General features: G+C 45.0%; 1 protein-coding gene across 2 annotated transcripts; it reads left to right on the top strand.

The window, feature by feature from the left end:
• The first annotated feature begins 9,522 nt into the window (after positions 1-9,522).
• LOC140128859 (uncharacterized) lies at positions 9,523-14,150 on the top strand. Of its 2 annotated transcripts, none has more exons than XM_072150562.1 (3): positions 9,523-9,613; positions 12,777-12,923; positions 13,005-14,150. In XM_072150562.1, the coding sequence occupies exons 1-3, from the start codon at positions 9,567-9,569 to the stop codon at positions 13,882-13,884; spliced, it is 1,074 nt and encodes a 357-aa protein (XP_072006663.1). In that variant the 5' UTR covers positions 9,523-9,566; the 3' UTR covers positions 13,885-14,150. The 2 variants fall into 2 exon arrangements, with proteins under 2 accessions (XP_072006663.1, XP_072006665.1); XM_072150564.1 differs by lacking the exon at positions 9,523-9,613 and adding an exon at positions 10,848-11,366.
• The last annotated feature ends 6,346 nt before the right edge of the window (positions 14,151-20,496 follow it).

The raw sequence follows: 20,496 nt of genomic DNA, 5'->3' as shown, positions 1-20,496 counted from the left end.
AATACTGCCCCCTATGTACAAGAATATAACTCACTATAATACTGCCCCCTATGTACAAGAATATAACTACTATAATACTGCCCCCTATGTACAAGAATATAACTACTATAATACTGCCCCCTATGTACAGGAATATAACTACTATAATACTGCCCCTATGTACAAGAATATAACTACTATAATACTGCCCCCTATGTACAGGAATATAACTACTATAATACTGCCCCCTATGTACAAGAATAGAACTACTATAATACTGCCCCCTATGTACAAGAATATGCCTACTATAATACTGCCCCCTATGTACAAGAATCGAACTACTATAATACTGCCCCCTATGTACAAGAATATAACTACTATAATACTGCCCCCTATGTACAGGAATATAACTACTATAATACTGCCCCCTATGTACAAGAATAGAACTACTATAATACTGCCCCATATGTACAAGAATATGCCTACTATAATACTGCCCCCTATGTACAAGAATCGAACTACTATAATACTGCCCCCTATGTACAAGAATATAACTCACTATAATACTGCCCCCTATGTACAAGAATATAACTACTATAATACTACATATATAAACAGAAGCGAACATGAAAAAAATCAGTATTTACCATATACAGCTACAGAAAACACATGAGATCCTCACCTATTGCATCCAGTGACATCAGGTGACGTCTCCTCGGATTGTTCTCGTTCCTCTTCTTCATTAGTTCCGCCATCACCTTGTCTCTTCCTCCAGGTACACAGCATTCCTGCAGAGTTTACCACACAGACGTCTTATGTTCTGCGCTTTCCCATTGTCCCTTCTTCTGCTACCACTAATACTGTGCCCCAAATACTGTAATAGAGCCCCCTGAAATATTAGCACCACACAAATAGTGCCCCATAATGTAACATACTGTAATAGTATAGGATATTTTATTTCTTCTTTCTCTCCTTTAACCCCCTTAACCCCCCCCCCCCCCACCCCAGTATTGATAGAGCTCCGACTATGACCCAGGCGTAATAATAATGGCCCCAGCTTTCCCCAGTCATAAAATGAATGCCCCCAGCCTACCCCAGACATAGAATATATGCCCCCAACCTACCCCAGACATAGAATTAATGGCCCCAACCTACCCCAGACATAGAATTAATGGCCCCAGCCTACCCCAGACATAGAATTAATGGCCCCAGCCTACCCCAGACATAGAATTAATGGCCCCAGCCTACCCCAGACATAGAATTAATGGCCCCAGCCTGCCCCAGACATAGAATTAATGGCCCCAGCCTGCCCCAGACATAGAATTAATGGCCCCAGCCTGCCCCAGACATAGAATTAATGGCCCCAGCCTGCCCCAGAAATAGAATTAATGGCCCCAGCCTGCCCCAGACATAGAATTAATGGCCCCAGCCTGCCCCCGACATAGAATTAATGGCCCCAGCCTGCCCCAGACATAGAATTAATGGCCCCAGCCTGCCCCAGACATAGAATTAATGGCCCCAGCCTGCCCCAGACATAGAATTAATGGCCCCAGCCTGCCCCCGACATAGAATTAATGGCCCCAGCCTGCCCCCGACATAGAATTAATGGCCCCAGCCTGCCCCAGACATAGAATTAATGGCCCCAGCCTGCCCCAGACATAGAATTAATGGACCCAGCCTGCCCCAGACATAGAATTAATGGCCCCAGCCTGCCCCAGACATAGAATTAATGGACCCAGCCTGCCCCAGACATAGAATTAATGGCCCCAGCCTGCCCCAGACATAGAATTAATGGACCCAGCCCGCTCCAGACATAGAATTAATGCCTCCTGACAGCCCCAGATATTGAATAATGCCCCCCCGCACGCCCCAGACATATAATTAATGCCCCCTGCCAGCCCCAAATATAGAATAATGCCCCCCCCCCCGCCAGACATATAATCAATGCCCCTTACTAGCCCCAGATATAGAATAATGCCCCCCCCCCCTCAGACATATAATCAATGCCCCCTGCCAGCCCCAGAAATAGAATAAGGCCCCTCCTTGCACGCCCCAGACATGTAATCAATGCCCCTTGCATGCCCCAGATATAGAATAACGCCCCAGACATATAATTTATGCCCCCTGCCAGCCCCAGATAAAGAATAATGTCCCCCCTGCCCCAGATAAATAATAATGTCCCCCCCCCCGCCCCAGACATATAATTTATGCCCCCTGCCAGCCCCAGATAAAGAATAATGTCCCCCCCCCGCCCCAGATTAAATAATAATGTCCCCCCCGCCCCAGACATATAATTTATGCCCCCTGCCAGCCCCAGATGAAGAATAATGTCGTCCCCCCCCGCCCAGATAAATAATAATGTCCCCCCCCGCCCCAGATAAATAATAATGTCCCCCCCCCCCCCGCCCCAGACATATAATTTATGCCCCCTGCCAGCCCCAGATAAATAATAATGTCCCCCCCCCCCGCCCCAGATAAATAATAATGTCCCCCCCCCCGCCCCAGACATATAATTTATGCCCCCTGCCAGCCCCAGATAAAGAATAATGTCCCCCCCCGCCCCAGATAAATAATAATGTCCCCCCCCGCCCCAGACATATAATTTATGCCCCATGCCAGCCCAGATAAAGAATAATGCCCCCCCCCCCCGCCCCAGACATATAATTTATGCCCCCTGCCAGCCCCACATAAAGAATAATGTCACCCCCCCCCCCCCGCCCCAGATAAAGATTTAATGTCCCAATTCTATAATTTAAACAAAAAAAACCCCATAATACTCACCTCTATGGCGCAGGTTCGTCTCGTCCCGGTCTTCAGCAGCTTGGTGTAGAGGCGCGGGATAGTGACGTCACTGCTCCGCGCCTCTCACATCAAGCCGCGGAGCTACATGGAGGCAGACTGACATCTGGTAAGTGTCAGCGCTCCTCCACTGAGTGTATACACAGACGCAGAAGCAGCAGTGCTGCGCTGCGTCTGTGTACTAATCTATAGTACCTGCATCGTACGATGCAGGTACTATAGATTAGATGAAAAGTTGAAGGGAGGGAGGGAGTGCGGACCGGGCCCCGGACGAGCTCCGCACCGGCCCCACACCGGCCCAGGACCGACCGGCCCACCGGGAAAATTCCCGGTGGGTACTATGGCCAGTCCGCCCCTGGCCGGGAGTCTCGCCCCCCATCGGTCTCCTCATCTCTCCCTTAGGGTTGCGGTGCTGGACACCGCCTTGGCTATTTATGCCTTACCTTAGTTTGACTAGGCCCACTAGGGGCCTGGGTTGTATATTGTATTTTACAAGTTTTGTTTGTTTTGGTCCCCCCCCCCCCCTTTTTTCCTCCCCAGCTCATTCCTGGCCTACCCCCCCCCCCCCCCTTCACTGCATCATCTATTCATGCCTAAGTCCTTATCTACCTAAGCTATGGTTGTACTAACCTTTTGTACATTTAACACCAGGGGTCTCAATAAGCCAGAGAAACGGAGCCAAATACTATATCGTCTTCATAAGCGAAGAGTACTAGTGGCTATGTTTCAAGAGACGCACTTTAGAGCGGATAGCATTCCTAAATGCCAGAGCAAGTACTACCCAACTTGGCATCATTGCCCGCACCCCTCTCGGAAGGCTTGTGGAGTCTCCATAGCCTTCCATAAGTCGTTCCAACCATCCATTATGGCCTGCGAGGTCAACCCGGAAGGCCGTTACTTATTCCTAAAAGTTGACTTACTGGGAAATATTTTCACGTTTGCCAATGTTTATTTTCCCAACCAGGGCCAGGTTCCCTTTGGCTTGGGAGTCCTGAAAAAATTGGCTGCCTTTTCCGGAGGATCCGCACTGAATCTAGGAGGCGATTTCAACGTTCCCCTTGAACCTTCACTGGATTCGTCCACAGGTAGGTCCTCTCTTTCTCACTCGGCATTACGTAGGCTGAGACGCTCTTTATTAAGCCTTAAATTGGTGGATTTATGGAGGGTACTTCACCCCGGGGTCAGAGACTATAGCCATCATTCCCAAACTCATAACAGCTACGGTCGTTTAGACTATCTCTTTGTGTCACATCAATTGCTAGACCGGGGGCCTAAGAGCTCTATTGATTCCACCCTCTGGTCGGATCACGCGCCCGTTTATGGGTGGCTAGGGCACCTGGGTAAACGCTCCAAAGAATTCTCATGGAGATTAAATGATAATTTGTTAAATGATTCCCTGTGTGAAGCTGAGGTACGTAGCGTAATCATGGAATTTATCTCCACACGACAGGCCCAACACCTTCCAATGCCAGTTAGATGGGAGATATTGAAGGGCTCTATCCGAGGGGTGTTTATGGCACATGGGGCGCGACTTAAAAGGAAAATTCATTATTTTCTGAATTAGGCTCCAAAGAAACCACCATAAATCTTCCCCTACCGACTTGTTGAAAATGGAAATTTCAGTCATTAGACACAAGATCCTCCAATTACTAGATCAAAAGAGTCTGTGTTTTAGAGATAAGGTTAAAAAAGACTACTTTGAGTAGGGAGATAAATGTGGGAAATTGCTTGCCAAAACTTTGCATCCTAGGGCTCCGCAGGCGCCAGTTATGTCCTTATATTCATCTCAGGGTACTATAGTAACTCTCCGAATGAGATCCTTCGTGAATTCAGGGGACTTCTACTCTGCTCTATACGATCTGGGTTCATCCTCCAATGTTCCCGCCCAGTTAGAGAGAGAGATTTCAGATTACCTGGAATCACACTTCCCGAAAGCCATCTCCACAGAGGAGGCTTCTGCAATTGATAGTGACTTCACCTCAGAAGAAATTCTGCAGGTAATAAACTGAAAGTGGGCAAAAGTCCAGGGCCAGATGGCTTCACGCCTAGGTTTTATGGAGTATTTGGAGAAGTCCTTGCTACACCTTTAACGGACCTTTTCAATTCTATAGACATAGACAGTCCCTTTGATCCTCAATCCCTTAGAGCCCACATTTCAGTAATACCTAAACCGGGTAAGGACCCCAACCACTGTGGTAATTATAGACCCATCTCCCTGATCAATATTGACCTCAAAATTTATTCTAAGATTTTGGCCATGCGCATATCCCCATTAATTCCAAATTTAATTCACCCTGAACAGGTGGGCTTTGTCCCGGGTCGGGAGGCCAGGGACAACACCCTAAAAACGCTCACCCTGATCTCGTGGGCTCGGCGCTCGGGCACCCCTTTGTGTCTGCTCACTGTGGATGCGGAAAAAGCCTTCGATAGGGTGCATTGGGGGTTCCTGGAGGCCACGCTCACGAGGTTGGGCATGGGAGCAAAGACAAAGACCAGAATAATGGCTCTCTATACAAATCCATCGGCTTGTGTTAGGGTAAACGGCTCGGTTTCATCCCCCTTCCCCATTCGTAATGGCATGAGACAGGGGTGCCCATTATCCCCCCTTTTGTATATTCTGGTAATGGAATCATTGGCATGTGAACTTCGTGATAACCCATCCGTAAGGGGTATAGAGGTCAAGGGGAAACCATATAAGCTCTCACTGTTCGCCGACGATTTACTCATTTATGTTTCTGACCCGGCAGTTAGTTTACCCAATATTATGAGTGAGTTTGAGGCGTACAGTAGAGTAAGTAATTTTAAAGTAAATGTTCAAAAATCTGAGATCCTGAACATCAATATCCCGACTGCCTTGGTCTCCTCCTTGTCCTCCTCCCTTCCTTTTAAGTGGGCAAAAGGCCATATCAAATATCTGGGTGTGTACATACCTTCTGACCCGAACCAAATTTACGCTTTAAACTACGCTCCCCTGCTTAGGAATATAGAAACTGACCTCAAATCATGGAGCTCTCTTTCCCTATCCTGGTTTGGTAGGATGAACACGCTTAAGATGGACACTCTGCCCAAGATCTTATACATTTTTCAGACTGTTCCCATAGACCTAAATACCGTGTTTTTGAATCGCCTTCGTAAACTAGCCACTAAATTTGTTTGGAGGGACTCTCCCCCTAGAATAAAACATAGTGTTTTTACAAGACGTAAAGAAGAAGGGGGGGCAGGTCTCCCAGATTTTTCACGCTACCATAAGGCGACCATAAGTAAAGTAGTAATGGATCTGACAAGCCGCAATAGTGGGAAGTTATGGGTAGATCTGGAGTGTTCCCTCCTCGGCGTGGGTCATCTCCCAGACCTGTTCTGGCTTCCCCCTAAGAATGATTGGGATTCTTACAATATTTCACCATTAATGGTACGCATCTTAAAAGTGTGGGGTAAATTTGCAGCCAGGGTTAAACTTATTAATGTCCCTGGTCCTTGTTCCCCGACTCTGGGACTCCCCGGAATCCCGACAACCTTAAAAAACTGTCCTCTGTTACTAAACGACAATGGCCGTCATAAAACTCTGGGTGAGATACTTTCCTCAACAGGGATACGACCTCTAAATGACATCCTGGGAGACAGGAGACCGTACCCTGGGGTATGGCTACACCAGGGGCGTCGCTAGGTCAAAAGATCCGGGACTCGTGCCCCGGATCTTTTGGCTGGAGCCCCGGATCTCCCCTGCGCATCCTCCTCTCTCTCATCACGATCTCCACAGATGGTGATGAGAAGGAGTGCAGTCACTGCTTTCCCCAGCAGGGGCTGCAGCCTCTGGAGGAATAATACTCTGAAGGACCTGTGATGATGTCATGGATGGTCACATGACCTGCCGGGGAAACACACAGTGAACACATAGACCTGCATCATTGAGGTAAGTGGGGCTGTGTGGGGGACATTACCATACCTCCCAACTTTTGCATAGGAGAAAGAGGGACAAAATGGCGGCGCGCGAAGCGCGCGGCGACGATTTTTTTACCCACAGAAGCCACACCCTAGCCACGCCCACTAACCACACCACTGCTCATACCTCTAACGCATCCACTGACACCAATGTATATATAACAGCAATATACATATATATATATATATATATATACACACTGATTAACCCCACTGGCACCAATGTATATTTATGTATATAATTGGGGGGCATATTCCACTCCCCCTAGACAACGAGCGTTCCCCCCCCCCCCCTAGACAATGAGCTTGTCCCCCCTAGACAACGAGCATATCCCCCCCTAGACAACGAGCTTGTCCCCCCCCAGACAACGAGCATGTCCCCCCCCAGACAATGAGCATGTCCCCCCCCAGACAACGAGCATGTCCCCCCCCTAGACAACGAGCATGTCCCCCCCCTAGAAAACGAGCATGCCCCCCCCATGGCTGCGTACCCTTTTTTGTGTGTTTGTGTTATTTGTGTCTTCCAGGACCGTGCCTGCTGTGGACTACTTCGGATTCGAAGGATTACGTCGATGACCGACATTTCTAACAAATAAAATGGTCAACGAGGGTGTGTCTGCGTCCTTTGTTCAATTAAACTTATATTTGTTAAAAACGGTGTGATTATTTATTTTTTTGCGACACTCTTCATAGTTTGCCATAGTAGTGGTGCCGGCTAGGTGACGGTGCTCATTACTAAGGGCTGGCCTTAGTGTTTGCCTTAATTTTTTTGGCAAATTCACACTAACGCCCATACCATTACCCCGGTACCCACCGCCACCAGGGGTGCCGGGAAGAGCCGGGTACAAACCAGTACCTGACCATCTATAGATGGTCAGGTAGTGGGGCGGCTGCAGACTGTTATTGTTGCGCTGGAATAGCCCCCTAACAGTGGCCTATCCCAGTTCAGTAATGGCAGGCTGCTGCTGCTTTTTTGTATCAGGCTGATTTGAACAATAGGGGGCACCCCATGCCGTTTTTTCTTCAAATTTTTGACAAAAATATGCATGGGGTCCCCCCTTTTAAGGGGGCTCCCAGGCTGTTTCGCTCATTTTTTCAAAAAAATGGGGGGAAAAAAGCGGTGCCCCCTATTGTTCAAATCAGCCTGATACAAAAAAGCAGCAGCAGCCTGCCATTACTGAGCTGGGATAGGCCACTGTTAGGGGGCTATTCCAGCGCAACAATAACATCCTGCGGCCGCCCCACTACCTGACCATCTATAGACGGTCAGGTACTGGTTTGTACCCGGCTCTTCCCGGCACCCCTGGTGACGGTGGGTACCGGGGTAATGGTATGGGCGTTAGTGTGAATTTGCCAAAAAAATTAACGCTAACACTGCCGCGCTGTACACTACAAGCGCCGGACCGCTCTCAAAGTGGCGTATTCATGAGGGGGCGGGATTGTGGGTATGACACGCGGCAGTCACTGCCGGCCTATGGAACGAGCGGGGAAGAGGGACCGCCCCCTCATGAATACGTCGGACCCCTTTGAGAGCGGTCTGGCGTTTCTAGGGTACAGCGCAGCAGTGTTTGTTAGTGTTATCGGAGGTTTCCGGTAACGCTATCAGTATAACACCGCTGCGTCTGTCTTAGCACTAGGAGCTGCTTACTTTAGTAACATCTCTGGGTGCGATCACACGGTGCGTTTTGCCTGCGTTTTCATTGCATACAACATACAACAGCTGAGGAGGCGATTTGCCTAATTACGTTACTGTTTACGTTTGTTAACACATGCGTTGACATTGCGTTTAGAGTGCATTCTGTAAACGGAAATGTTAACAGTAATGTAATTAGGCAAATCGCCTCCTCAGCTGATGTAATGTGTTTCAAACGCAATGAAAACGGAACCAAAGTGCAACATGTGAACGCGCCCTCCTAGTGCCGTCTTTCAGGGTGACAGGTCCTCTTTACACAGCTCCGCACACCGAAGTATAGAAAAGTTATTGGCCCCAAAATATGGCAAAATTAAGAATTTTTTTTTCTACAAAACATTTACAATTTTTAAAAAATCTACTAAAACACAATAATTCTTCTATAAATGTGGTGTCTCTGTGATTGTACTGGCCAAAGAATAAAGCAGAGGTGATATGTGGGGCGCAGTGAAATCTGTAGAAACAGGGAACAAAATAAAGTGGCGCAAATGTGTTTTTTCACCAATATCGCTGCATTTGGATTCTTTCTCGCTTCCCTGTACATGGCGCGGAATATATAATACCGTTACTAGAGAGGACACCGTGTTACACAGAAAACAAGCGCACACAGCTCTGCACATGGAAAAATAACAAGTTATGGACATTGAAAGTGAGGAATGAAAAACGGAAACGCAAAAATAAATAAGGGCCTGGTGGTTAAGGGGTTAAGTCACATCTAGTAAAATAAAGCAGAATAGCAGGCACTGGGGGAGGGGTTTAGTTGGCAGGGGGTCTATGGGAAGTGAAGTACTTCACACAAGAGCTGCCTATGCAGACACAGCAGTCACAGATACCTGACACCATGGCTGCTGCTCCAGCACACTCCCGGCTCTGCTACATGTGTTCTTCCCGGCTGTGAGAGGGGGGAGGAGGGGGAGGGGGCAGGGAGCTGATACACACTCACTGATAAGAGGCATCGCAGCAGGCATATCCTCAGTGGAGGGGGCGGGGCCAAACTCGGACTGATGGGAGGTGCTGGGCTGTGCTCACACACAGAGCCCCATCACAGAAGGCATGTCGTCACACGGAGGGGGGGGGCCAAACTCGGGAAAGGGGCATCATGATGAGGGGGAGGTGTGACTGACTGTGCCGAAGACCAGATCGTCACAGCAGCGGGAAGATGCCTACCCCGCCTCCTGGCTTCACTGCAGCCATCCAGAGAAGGAAGTAGGTGTCGGGGGCGGAACACAGATGGAGGCGGGACATGTCAAGCCAGAGCGGAACACAGCGGGGAAATACGTGACAAACCATCAATTGACCCCCTTACTGGGGGTGGCTGTGTGGGGGACATTAGCTACTGGGGGTGGCTGTGTGGGGGACATTAGCTACTGGGGGTGGCTGTGTGGGGGACATTAGCTACTGGGGGTGGCTGTGTGGGGGACATTAGCTACTGGGGGTGGCTGTGTGGGGGACATTAGCTACTGGGGGTGGCTGTGTGGGGGACATTAGCTACTGGGGGTGGCTGTGTGGGGGACATTAGCTACTGGGGGTGGCTGTGTGGGGCACATTAGCTACTGGGGGTGGCTGTGTGGGGGACATTAGCTACTGGGGGGGCTGTGTGGGGGACATTAGCTACTGGGGGTAGCTGTGTGGGGGGACATTAGCTACTGGGGGTAGCTGTGTGGGGGCACATTAGCTACTGGGGGTAGCTGTGTGGGGGCACATTAGCTACTGAGGGTAGCTGTGTGGGGGCACATTAGCTACTGAGGGTAGCTGTGTGGGGGCACATTAGCTACTGAGGGTAGCTGTGTGGGGGCACATTAGCTACTGAGGGTAGCTGTGTGGGGGCACATTAGCTACTGAGGGTAGCTGTGTGGGGGCACATTAGCTACTGAGGGTAGCTGTGTGGGGGCACATTAGCTACTGAGGGTAGCTGTGTGGGGGCACATTAGCTACTGAGGGTAGCTGTGTGGGGGCACATTAGCTACTGAGGGTAGCTGTGTGGGGGACATTAGCTACTGGGGGTAGCTGTGTGGGGGACATTAGCTACTGAGGGTAGCTGTGTGGGGGACATTAGCTACTGGGGGTAGCTGTGTGGGGGACATTAGCTACTGGGGGTAGCTGTGTGGGGGACATTAGCTACTGGGGGTAGCTGTGTGGGGGACATTAGCTACTGGGGGTAGCTGTGTGGGGGACATTAGCTACTGGGGGTAGCTGTGTGGGGGACATTAGCTACTGGGGGTAGCTGTGTGGGGGACATTAGCTACTGGGGGTAGCTGTGTGGGGGACATTAGCTACTGGGGGGGCTGTGTGGGGGACATTAGCTACTGGGGGTAGCTGTGTGGGGGCACATTAGCTACTGAGGGTAGCTGTGTGGGGAACATTTTGGGTGTGGTAGATGTATGGGGGTCATTGCTTTGTGGCTGTGCGGGGCACGTTACTGGGGGGCTGTGTGGGGGACATTTCTTGGGGCGTGTTCACACGTTCACACTAGGACAGGCCTCAGTTTGATCTCATTTGCGTTTCTAGTGAGACCAGTGTGATGGGTAACAAGCTCCTGGTGTTTAAATGCAGCCTTACAGTATTTGGGGGAGATTGATAGGGGCGGCAGCAGGATAACACTGTCCAAGATGTAGGGACAATGGGGAACATAAGATGTGGTGATGCCTAATGGAGAAGATGGAGGAGACGTCACCTGCAGTCACTGGAGGGAAAAAGTAGGGATTTCTCCTGTGGTTTCTGTAGCTGTATACACTGTCAGGTTGTTATTGGCACAAGCACATGTGAGGGGGTTATGTACAGGGGGGGCATTACTAAAAGTCTGATACACATGCATTGGGGCTCGTGCCCCGGATGTTTTTCCACCCTAGCAACGCCCCTGGGCTACACTATTTACAACTACGAAGTGCTATTCAGGCTCTGACCTCGGGGGGAACCCTGCCATCCACATCTACGGCATTTGAATCTATTTGCAGTTCAGGTAAACCGGTGCCTCATGGAGCGTCTCTAGCCTACGGGATGTTGTCTGGGTGTGAGGGGGAGGACCTGGCACTGCCCTACATGAGGGCCTGGGAAGCGGAGTTGGGCAAATCTTTCACTAAAGAACAGTGGGAAAAGTCCCTCCTCCTAACACATAAGATGTCGGTGTCTAGCAAAATTCAGGAGACTTATTTTAAAATTCTTACCAGGTGGTACAGGACCCCCGTTCGTCTGCACAAAATGTTCCCTTTGGTTTCTCCTACCTGCTGGCGTTGCCACACTGAAATATCTGGTGGGACTGTGGAGTGGTGGCAGCAGTCTGGAATGCCATCTGGGACCTTTAGGGCGCGGTCACACGTTGCGTTTCGTCTGCGTTTGTAATCGTTGCGCTTTGCTGAATGCGTTTCTAAACGCATGCGTTTTGAAAGCAGGATGCGTTTTGTTCATTTGAAACGCAGCCAGTTTAATTCCCTAATTAGATACAGGTGCGTTTCAATAATATATTACAAACGCAGGGAACAGCTTTTTGCCTGGACATCGCTGCGCCCCTTACTGTGTGTACAGTGTATTACATAGTGGTGTTTTCTCTATTCTTTCTGGAATAATGGAGGATATGCCCCGGGTCTCCCAACAAGCTGTTGGAGCTTTTGTTGCTATTTATTTTGGGATGCAAAGTCGGCGAAGGCGTCTGCGTCTGGTAATGGTTTTTTTTAAAAATTTTTTAATTTTTTTGCCTCTTTGTGTATATTTTTATATATATATATATATATGTATATATTTATTTTCTTTTTTAATTAAATTTTTTGGAAAATTGATCAGCTAAATCAGCAGAAAGCACAAAGAAGATACTGGATTCATCCGCTCCTGCAACTTCATGATACTCATGGAATTTTTGTAAAAATATTCAACACACTGGGGGTCATTTATTAAGGGCCCGATTCGCGTTTTCCCGACGTGTTACCCGAATATTTCCGTTTTGCGCCGCTTGTACTTAAATTGCCCCGGGATTTTGGCGCACGCGATCGGATTGTGGCGCATCGGCGCTGGCATGCGCGCGACGGAAATCGGGGGGCGTGGCCGAACGAAAACCCGACGTATTCGGAAAAACCGCCGCATTTAAAAACCGAAAATGTGTCGCATAAGGACCGCTTACCTTCACCTGGTCCAGCTCGGTGCATTCCGGCGCGATGAGTTTACTTTCAGCGCAGCAGCGCCACCTGGTGGACGGCGGAAGAACTACCTTATTAAATCCCGGCCGGACCCGAATCCAGAGCGGAGAAGCCGCCGCTGGAACGCGAATGGACTGGGTAAGTAAATTTGCCCCACTGCGTTGGTAAATAGTTTACTTTATCTCCTTTTTTGATCTAGTTTTTATTTTCCTTAATGTGTACTTATTTTCACTTTTATTCAGCTACCCTGCAAAATTTGTTTCATATACTCGGCTTTCCGTGGAGCAGTTCGATTACCTCCTTGAACTCTGTCGTGCAAAATTAACACGGCAAGATACTGTCATGCGTCAAGCCATTGCACCTGAGGAACGCCTGCTTATAACTTTAAGGCAAGTTCTACTTTTATCATTTTAAATAAATGTGCTAAATGATATATATTCGAAATGTAATTTTTTTTTTTTTTTTGACAGATTTCTGGCAACAGGCGAGAGCTACTCATCTCTCCACTACCTCTTTCTTGTGGGTAGAAGCACAATTTGCAAAATTGTAAAAGAGACAAGTGTGGCTTTGTGGGACATTTTGCAACCTATTGTAATGCCCATTCCAAATCAGGATTTTTTAAAAAAAATTGCACATGATTTTTATGTTTCCACAAAATTTCCCAATTGTATTGGTGCAATTGATGGAAAGCATGTTCGTGTGATCCAGCCTCCAAATTCTGGCTCTCAATTTTATAATTATAAAAAATATTTTTCTTTAGTTTTACTGGCCATTGCAGATAGCAAATTAAATTTCATATGTATTGAGATGGGTTCGTATGGGAGCACAAATGATGCACGAATTCTTGAGAGCAGCCACATGGGTCAGAGTTTTTTGACTTCTCATTTAGAAATTCCCAATCCTCAGCCCCTTTCCCCAAATACACCTCCCTTACCTTTTGTTTTCATTGGTGATGAAGCATTTGGGATTAAGTCGCAGTTGATGCGTCCCTTTTGCAACCGTGGTTTAACTGCAAGCAAAAGAATTTTTAATACACGCTTATCTCGCGCAAGGCGTGTGGTTGAATGTGCATTTGGTCTTTTGACCAATCATTGGCGGATACTACGCACTGCAATGTGTTTAAAAATTAGTACAGTGGACGATGTTGTTAAAGCATGTTGTGTGATGCATAATTTCCTTAACAAACCAATATCAAGTTTTGTAGAAAGTGTGCCCAACCATGAATGTGTTCCTGTAAATACACGATCAACATGTAATTGTTCTGTGGTGTCTGGGTGGCGGGTTAGGGATTGCTTTACAAATTATTTTGTTTCCGAAGATGGATATGTACCATGGCAAGATGAATCTTGAGTTTGATGTTTTTTTAATTTTCTGATTGATGAATCTTTGTATTTATGGTTTGAATAATTTTTTTTTTTTTTTTGAAAATTAAACAACTGTGTTTTTTTTTGAATAGTGAATAAATTTATATATTATTTCAAATTTGTTTGTTTTGTGCTACCATCCATTTTTACTGAATAACCTACAAATGTCGTTAAAAATATAAATAATGTTTGAAAAATGATCCGCAACAAAGACACAAGTCAATATATTGTCCCAGATTTTGTTTGCCCTCCAACTCCTGTATATATGTAATTTTTTATCGTTTCAACAAATCACATTCCTTTGTTTTTAAAATGTTCATTAAAAATTACAACAAATATCAGTTCAATTTTTTAAATGGAGTTTTTTAGAAAATTTTGCCAATTTTGAATAATTTTGGAACATACTGTCCCTCTAGCATCTGTAAATAACATTACTTGTCATATGTTGGCAACCTCAATGGATAGTAAAAGCTGTCTTGCAGGCTTTAACTTTTGAAAGCCGCAACTGCTAATTCACCTTGTTCTTAAAGCATCAGTGAAGCTAATGCGCAAGGCCTTTTGACATCACGCTCTTGTGTGCAAGTTGCTTGGCATATTTTAGCAGCACATGTGCAAGGTTTTTTGGAATCCTTTCTATGTTTTTTTCAAATCATCTTTGCAGACGTATGCAAGGACCCTGTTGCTGTTGTGCGGTGGTGGGCCAATGTTAGGTCAACATTTGGCCGTTGCTAGCGGTGATCAAAGCCTTCTTTTTTTTCAAATTTTTAAACATAATAGTTGAATAATTAAACTGTGGTAAAATTTACAGTATGACTATTGTAAGGCGATGTATATTATTTTTTTTTTGGTCAAAAAAAACGTTTACTCAGTAACGTCCTTTCAACATTTACACTTTGAGCATTTTTTTTTAAAAAAAAGGTAAAAGTTGACAATGCTATGCACGTGCTTGCATATATACACACTCACCTTTAAAAAATCAGTCAGAGCATCAAAAAATTATTCACCAAAAATAATGCATAAAATTTTTATTTAACAAAGGTTTAACAAAACAGTTGTAAACATCAAATGTTGTACAATAAGCAGCTAAATCTGTTTTTCTCTTTTAAAATTTTGGTTTACAGAAATACTGTCAAAGTATCAATATTCGTCTAATGGAAACCAACACTTTTCCATTTTGTCCAATACAAAAAAAAGATTTTTAAAGATTGATAATGCCTGTAAAAGTTATGCATTTTTAATGCAAATTTTTGAACCAATAAAATTTTCAACAATGTATTAACCATAAAACACTTAGATTTGTAAGCAAGACTACAAATGTTGCAAAATATGTCTTTGAAGGCACCAATTTTCATTTTTGGACAAAAAAAAAAAAAAAAAAGGATTCCTTTTAAAAAAGATGCCCAAAGATTAATCAAAATGTGTTTGCCCAAAAAATTGCAGTAAACATTCCACATTGGCGCCGGCCCCTCATATTTCAACTTTCAAAAGGAGACATTAATTTAAATGCTACCAAAACCAGAAAACATCTTTCAACTAAGCAAATGTTCGCCAATTTTGTTTCAAAAAAACTAAATATCAAAAGTAGAGGGTGGTAGAGCAGTTACCGTTTGTAACGGAGAAGGGGGATTTGAAACACTCCAAACCTCTGGCTCATCACGTAGCATCTGCAATAAACTAGGCTGTGTGGTTTTTCCTTGGACATTGGCATACTGCATTGTTTTCCTCTGCTCAAAATGTGTGGCTTGACTTGACTGATGGGATGAATAATGTGGCATATCTCTTTGGACAGGTTGTGTATCAGGAAGTGATGCTACTTCATGTCGTGGAGGTAGAACTGTGCGAATAGTTGTTACTAGTACATCTATCCCTGGAATTACATGACAATCAAGCATTATCTGTGCCAAATTAATAGCAAAAGTCATGTATATGTTGCGTTTATTTTCGGGTAAACGTCTGCACTCTCCAGCAGTTACCCTACCAAAACCATCATAGGCATCCTCCCTGCTCGCCCTTTGTAAGAACGAAACTGCCGCGTTCTCAATGGCTGGTACATTAGTTGTTTTGCGAGTAGTGGGACGTTGTTGACGTCGGGTATTAACATTTTTTGGTCTAGTTAGTGGTTCAACAATGGCTGGTGGAGAGTCTGACATTTCGTCTATAAAAATCCCCTCCATATCTACTTCTTGATTTTCGTCCATTGGATCATCGGAGCTGTGTTCCTAGTCCACATTTTCTTGGCTAGTGCTTGGCTCAGCATGTGGAATGTTTCCTTGGGTCCTATTTTGATTTTGAAGTACAAAAAGATTGATTAAAAATTTAAGGCCTTTTTTTTGTTATAAATTTATGAAAATTTATTAAAATTCACAATCAAAAAAAGAATGTTAAAATTTAAAAATAACAATTACAAATAAAAAAATTTTCAACAGAAGGATTTAATGGACATTTGGGATGTTTCTCAATAAATCATGTTGAAAGGACCATGATTACACATACACATTTCACAAATTCAATGTGTTGCCTTTTTTTGGGGGGATTAAAACATAAAAATTTAATTTGTGGAGGTAGCAGCAACACTGGTAAGCGAATGTCTGAAAGCATTTTTGTCAAAAAGTTGCAAAAAACGAACATTGTGGTTACTTAAATTACCCTGTCCATTCGCGATCCTGTAGCGCATTCTATGTGGTGGATTTGGCTATTCCAGCGCTACACTAAGGCAGTGCGCCCAATGTCCACCATGTGTCGCTGCTGGGCTGAAGTCCGTCTGATTGCATTGGAGTTCAACGCATTGCTTTCCAAAAATCCATTGGGTTTTATTAGGGCAACAATTTGCTTTGCGTGCAACCCTGCGCAGATGAGACACACTCCGAGCGCGTTTGCTGAAAATGCCTCTCATTACCTAGAAAAATTACGTTACTTTGTTTTATTTCTTCTAAATGCTCAAAAATGGTGACTCGGCCCCTTATTAAATGACCCCCAATCTGGGACAAATTTTGAAATTTGTCATATTGCAAAATTTACCAAATTTCAAAATGACAAAAAGAGCTATCTGATCAACGTTAAGCAGCCTATTTTTTTGAAAAAAAATGGTTTTTGGAAATTCCAAAAAATAAAAAGAGGGCAATATAATACAGTGTTGGACAAATCAAAACACCAGCGTATTATGTTTGTTCAGTAAAAAGTAAGTCAATGTGAATATTTGAATAAAAAAACAATTAAAAGTGACGAAAACTTACTTGCGCAATGTACGTGAGGGCGCCAAAAATAGTAATTCATCATAATGAATATATTTTTTAATTTTGCTGGGCGAGGACCCACTTTTCTCATACATGGAGTGATCTTTACGAAAACGATCCCTCATTGAACGCCACCGATTGCGAATATCAGCATCTGTTTCAAGACAAACAAATGTGTTTAAAACATTAATGTATAAACTGTAATTCGAAACCCCTTAAAAAAAAAAGGATATTAGACACGCTATGACATAAAAGAAATGAAAGATACTCACAATGCATGTGTCCGAAGAATTGGAAAAAAAAAAATTACCTACCAGGCACACAATGTATGCACACCTTAAAGTGTAAACAAGGGCATACATTAGAACCATTTTGAAAAGGAACAGGTGGGACGACATGGATCATCCAAGCCCATGTCCATTTGGCAATACATTGCACTGCCCCGTATTGTGATGTCAACAAGGATATGTCCTAACACGTATTATGTAGCGGAACGGTGACGCACGTGTTCAGCACCGTACTGATAATGTATGTCGGTGCACACCCATTGCCCTCTATGGCGGACATATATTGGCCGTATATACGTCCCTTTTTTTAAAAAAAAATTTGTTTTGGTGGGGGTCTGATTCAGCATAATTTTGAAAAATGATTAAATGTGCAACTTACCAAGACGTTTAATTTCACGGGCATCCATAGTTTGCCAATTTGTATGGATCTCTTTAAAAATTTCCATCCACGCTTTGTCTTTCAACTTTGTATTTAAATGGTCTTTATGTTGAAGATCCCAGATTATGGGTCGCTCATGCACCTAAAATAACCAAACACAAATTTGCTTTTTAAACAATTAATGACTTAATTTGCAAGTGTCTAAATGTGCCTGTTTTTACTTAAAAATTAAACCTTGTAATAAATCATGTAAAATATTTAAAAAATGAAAAAAAAAAAAAAGGAAGGCCGCCCATGCAGGCGGAACGCGTTGGAGGGAGAGGAGATGGCCCTTCCTCCATCCATAGTAAACAGCAACGCACGACCGCACACTCACCGAAAGATAGAGCATGCACGTTGTGCGTGCCCGATTGGTACCACACGTGTGGCATCGTATTGCTGGCGTACAGCAAGTGGGGACATACATGCATCTGAAAATATAATGCCGCATGTAGGCCCACGTACACAGCCTTGTAAAGGAGCCCTTACACTGTATATACTCAAGTGAAAGGCAAAAAGATTAAAAGCAGAGCCACATACTGCCCGATGAAATCTTGAAAAAAAAAGTGAATTAGTCTTACCGGTAATTCCATTTCCTTAGTCCACCATGACGGCCCACCTGGAGGATGACCCCTTGACCTCTGTAGGGACAGGAAGCAGAGAAGTTAAAAGGCCCCACCCCGGCATCCGTACTCCAGTGTCTACCAAATAACTACACCGGCTTGGATGCAACCCGATTTATTGCCTGTTAATATGCACAAACAATTAAATCAAGCAAGATTTTTAAATACATTAAATGACATATCTAGGGTGGGAAAAATATATGGGCCGTCATGGTGGACTAAGGAAATGGAATTACCGGTAAGACTAATTCACTTTTTCCCTTACGTCCCCATGACGGCCCACCTGGAGATATACCAGATGAATTATTTTTTAGGGAGGGACTACGGCCTGTAGTATCTTTCTCCCAAAGGAAAGGTCCATGTTATTCGGAATGTCCAATCTGTAATGTTTTGCGAAGGTAAGTGAAGAAGACCAGGTAGCCGCTTTACATATCTGCTCAATTGTGGCTCCTCTTCTTTCAGCCCAGGAGGTAGCCATCGCTCTTGTGGAATGGGCTTTTATGGTATCTGGCACAGCCATTTCCAGAGCCTCATAAGCCTCTTTGATGACGGTTTTTATCCATCTGGATAAGGATGATTTTGAGGCCTTCTTCCCTTTGTTTTTCCCTTGGAATTGGAGAAGAATATTAGAGTCCTTCCGCCAGCTCTTAGAGACTTCTATGTACCTGAGTACTATTCTTCTTACATCCAGGGAATGCCAGCTGATTTCCTTAGCGGCTCTTGGATTCTGGCAAAATGAAGGTAGGACCACTTCCTGGTTTCGGTGGAAAGCTGTGCAAACCTTGGGGACAAAGTTTGGGTCAAGCGTTAAAATGATCCTATCATCTGAAATTAAACAATAAGGTTCATTTATAGATAGAGCCTGAATCTCGCCAATCCTTCTTGCAGTAGTGATTGCAATTAAGAAGGCAGTTTTCAAGGTAAGGTTTCTAAGGCTTACAGATTCAATTGGTTCAAACTGAGGTCCAGTAAGAAAATTTAGCACTAAGGATAAGTCCCAGGGAGCTACTGAAGGTTTCACTGAGGGCCTGATTCGGATAGTCGCTTTTACAAACCTCTTTATCCATCTATGATCCGCCAGGGATGAATCAAAGAACACACTTAGTGCTGCAATCTGGACTTTAAGGGTACTAGTCTTAAGGCCCATGTCGAACCCGGCTTGCAGGAATTCTAAGATCTGTAAGATATTAGGAGAAGATTGATTGGGAACTGCTGGACCACAGAAAGAAATAAACTTCTTCCATATCTTCAGGTATATAGCTGAGGTAACTGGTTTTCTACTGGATTGTAGAGTAGAGATTACCTTGTCCGAAAGGCCTTTTGCCCTCAAAAAGCTCCTTTCAGGATCCAGGCCGAGAGCTTGAGATCCTGTGGCTTTGGATGAAAAAGCGGCCCTTGATGGAGGAGATCTTCCTGAATGGGTAGCATTAGAGGTTCTGCTAGAGCCATCTTCTTTAGGAGCGGAAACCAGCTCTTTTTGGGCCAGAAGGGAACAATGAGAATGACCTTGGATTCGTCTCTTTGAATTTTCCGAAGAACTCTTGCAATTATAGGCAGAGGAGGAAAGGCATATGCCAGAGGAGCGTCCCACTTGTGGCTGAATGCATCTAACTTCGAGGTGGTCTCTGAATGACTGAGAGAGTAGAAAAATTCCGCTTTCGTATTTTCCCTGGTGGCAAACAAATCCACTACAGGTATTCCCCACATCTGGGTTAGAAGCTGGAATACTTTTTGGTTCAGACACCATTCGTTGTGGTCTAGTTTTTTCCTGCTCAGAAAATCTGCCACCTTGTTGTCCTTCCCTCTCAGATGAACTGCTGATAGAGACTTGATGTTCAATTCTGCCCATGAGAATATTTCGCTCGAGAGGTCTGAAAGGTCTGGAGATCTTGTACCCCCTTGATGCTGTAGGTAGGCTATTGTCGTTGAGTTGTCCGATAGGACTTTCACGTGTTGTCCCACCAGAAGATGACTGGCTGTCTTCAGGGTTTCCAGGACTGCCCTCAGTTCTCGATAGTTGGACGACATTCTTTGGAT

The sequence above is a fragment of the Engystomops pustulosus genome, chromosome 4 (assembly GCF_040894005.1).
Source record: "Engystomops pustulosus chromosome 4, aEngPut4.maternal, whole genome shotgun sequence".
NCBI lineage: Eukaryota > Metazoa > Chordata > Amphibia > Anura > Leptodactylidae > Engystomops > Engystomops pustulosus.
Note: the sequence above shows the minus strand (reverse complement) of the source record. Positions and strands in the feature narration are given on the sequence as shown.

Bases quoted from the DNA above. Each gene is read 5' to 3' on its own strand.
- LOC140128859 (XM_072150562.1), top strand. From the start codon at position 9,567: ATGCCTACCCCGCCTCCTGGCTTCACTGCAGCCATCCAGAGAAGGAA. The intron at 9,614-12,776 runs GTAGGTGTCGGG...ACTTTTATTCAG, and splicing joins GCAGCCATCCAGAGAAGGAA to CTACCCTGCAAAATTTGTTT. The intron at 12,924-13,004 runs GCAAGTTCTACT...TTTTTTTGACAG, and splicing joins CGCCTGCTTATAACTTTAAG to ATTTCTGGCAACAGGCGAGA.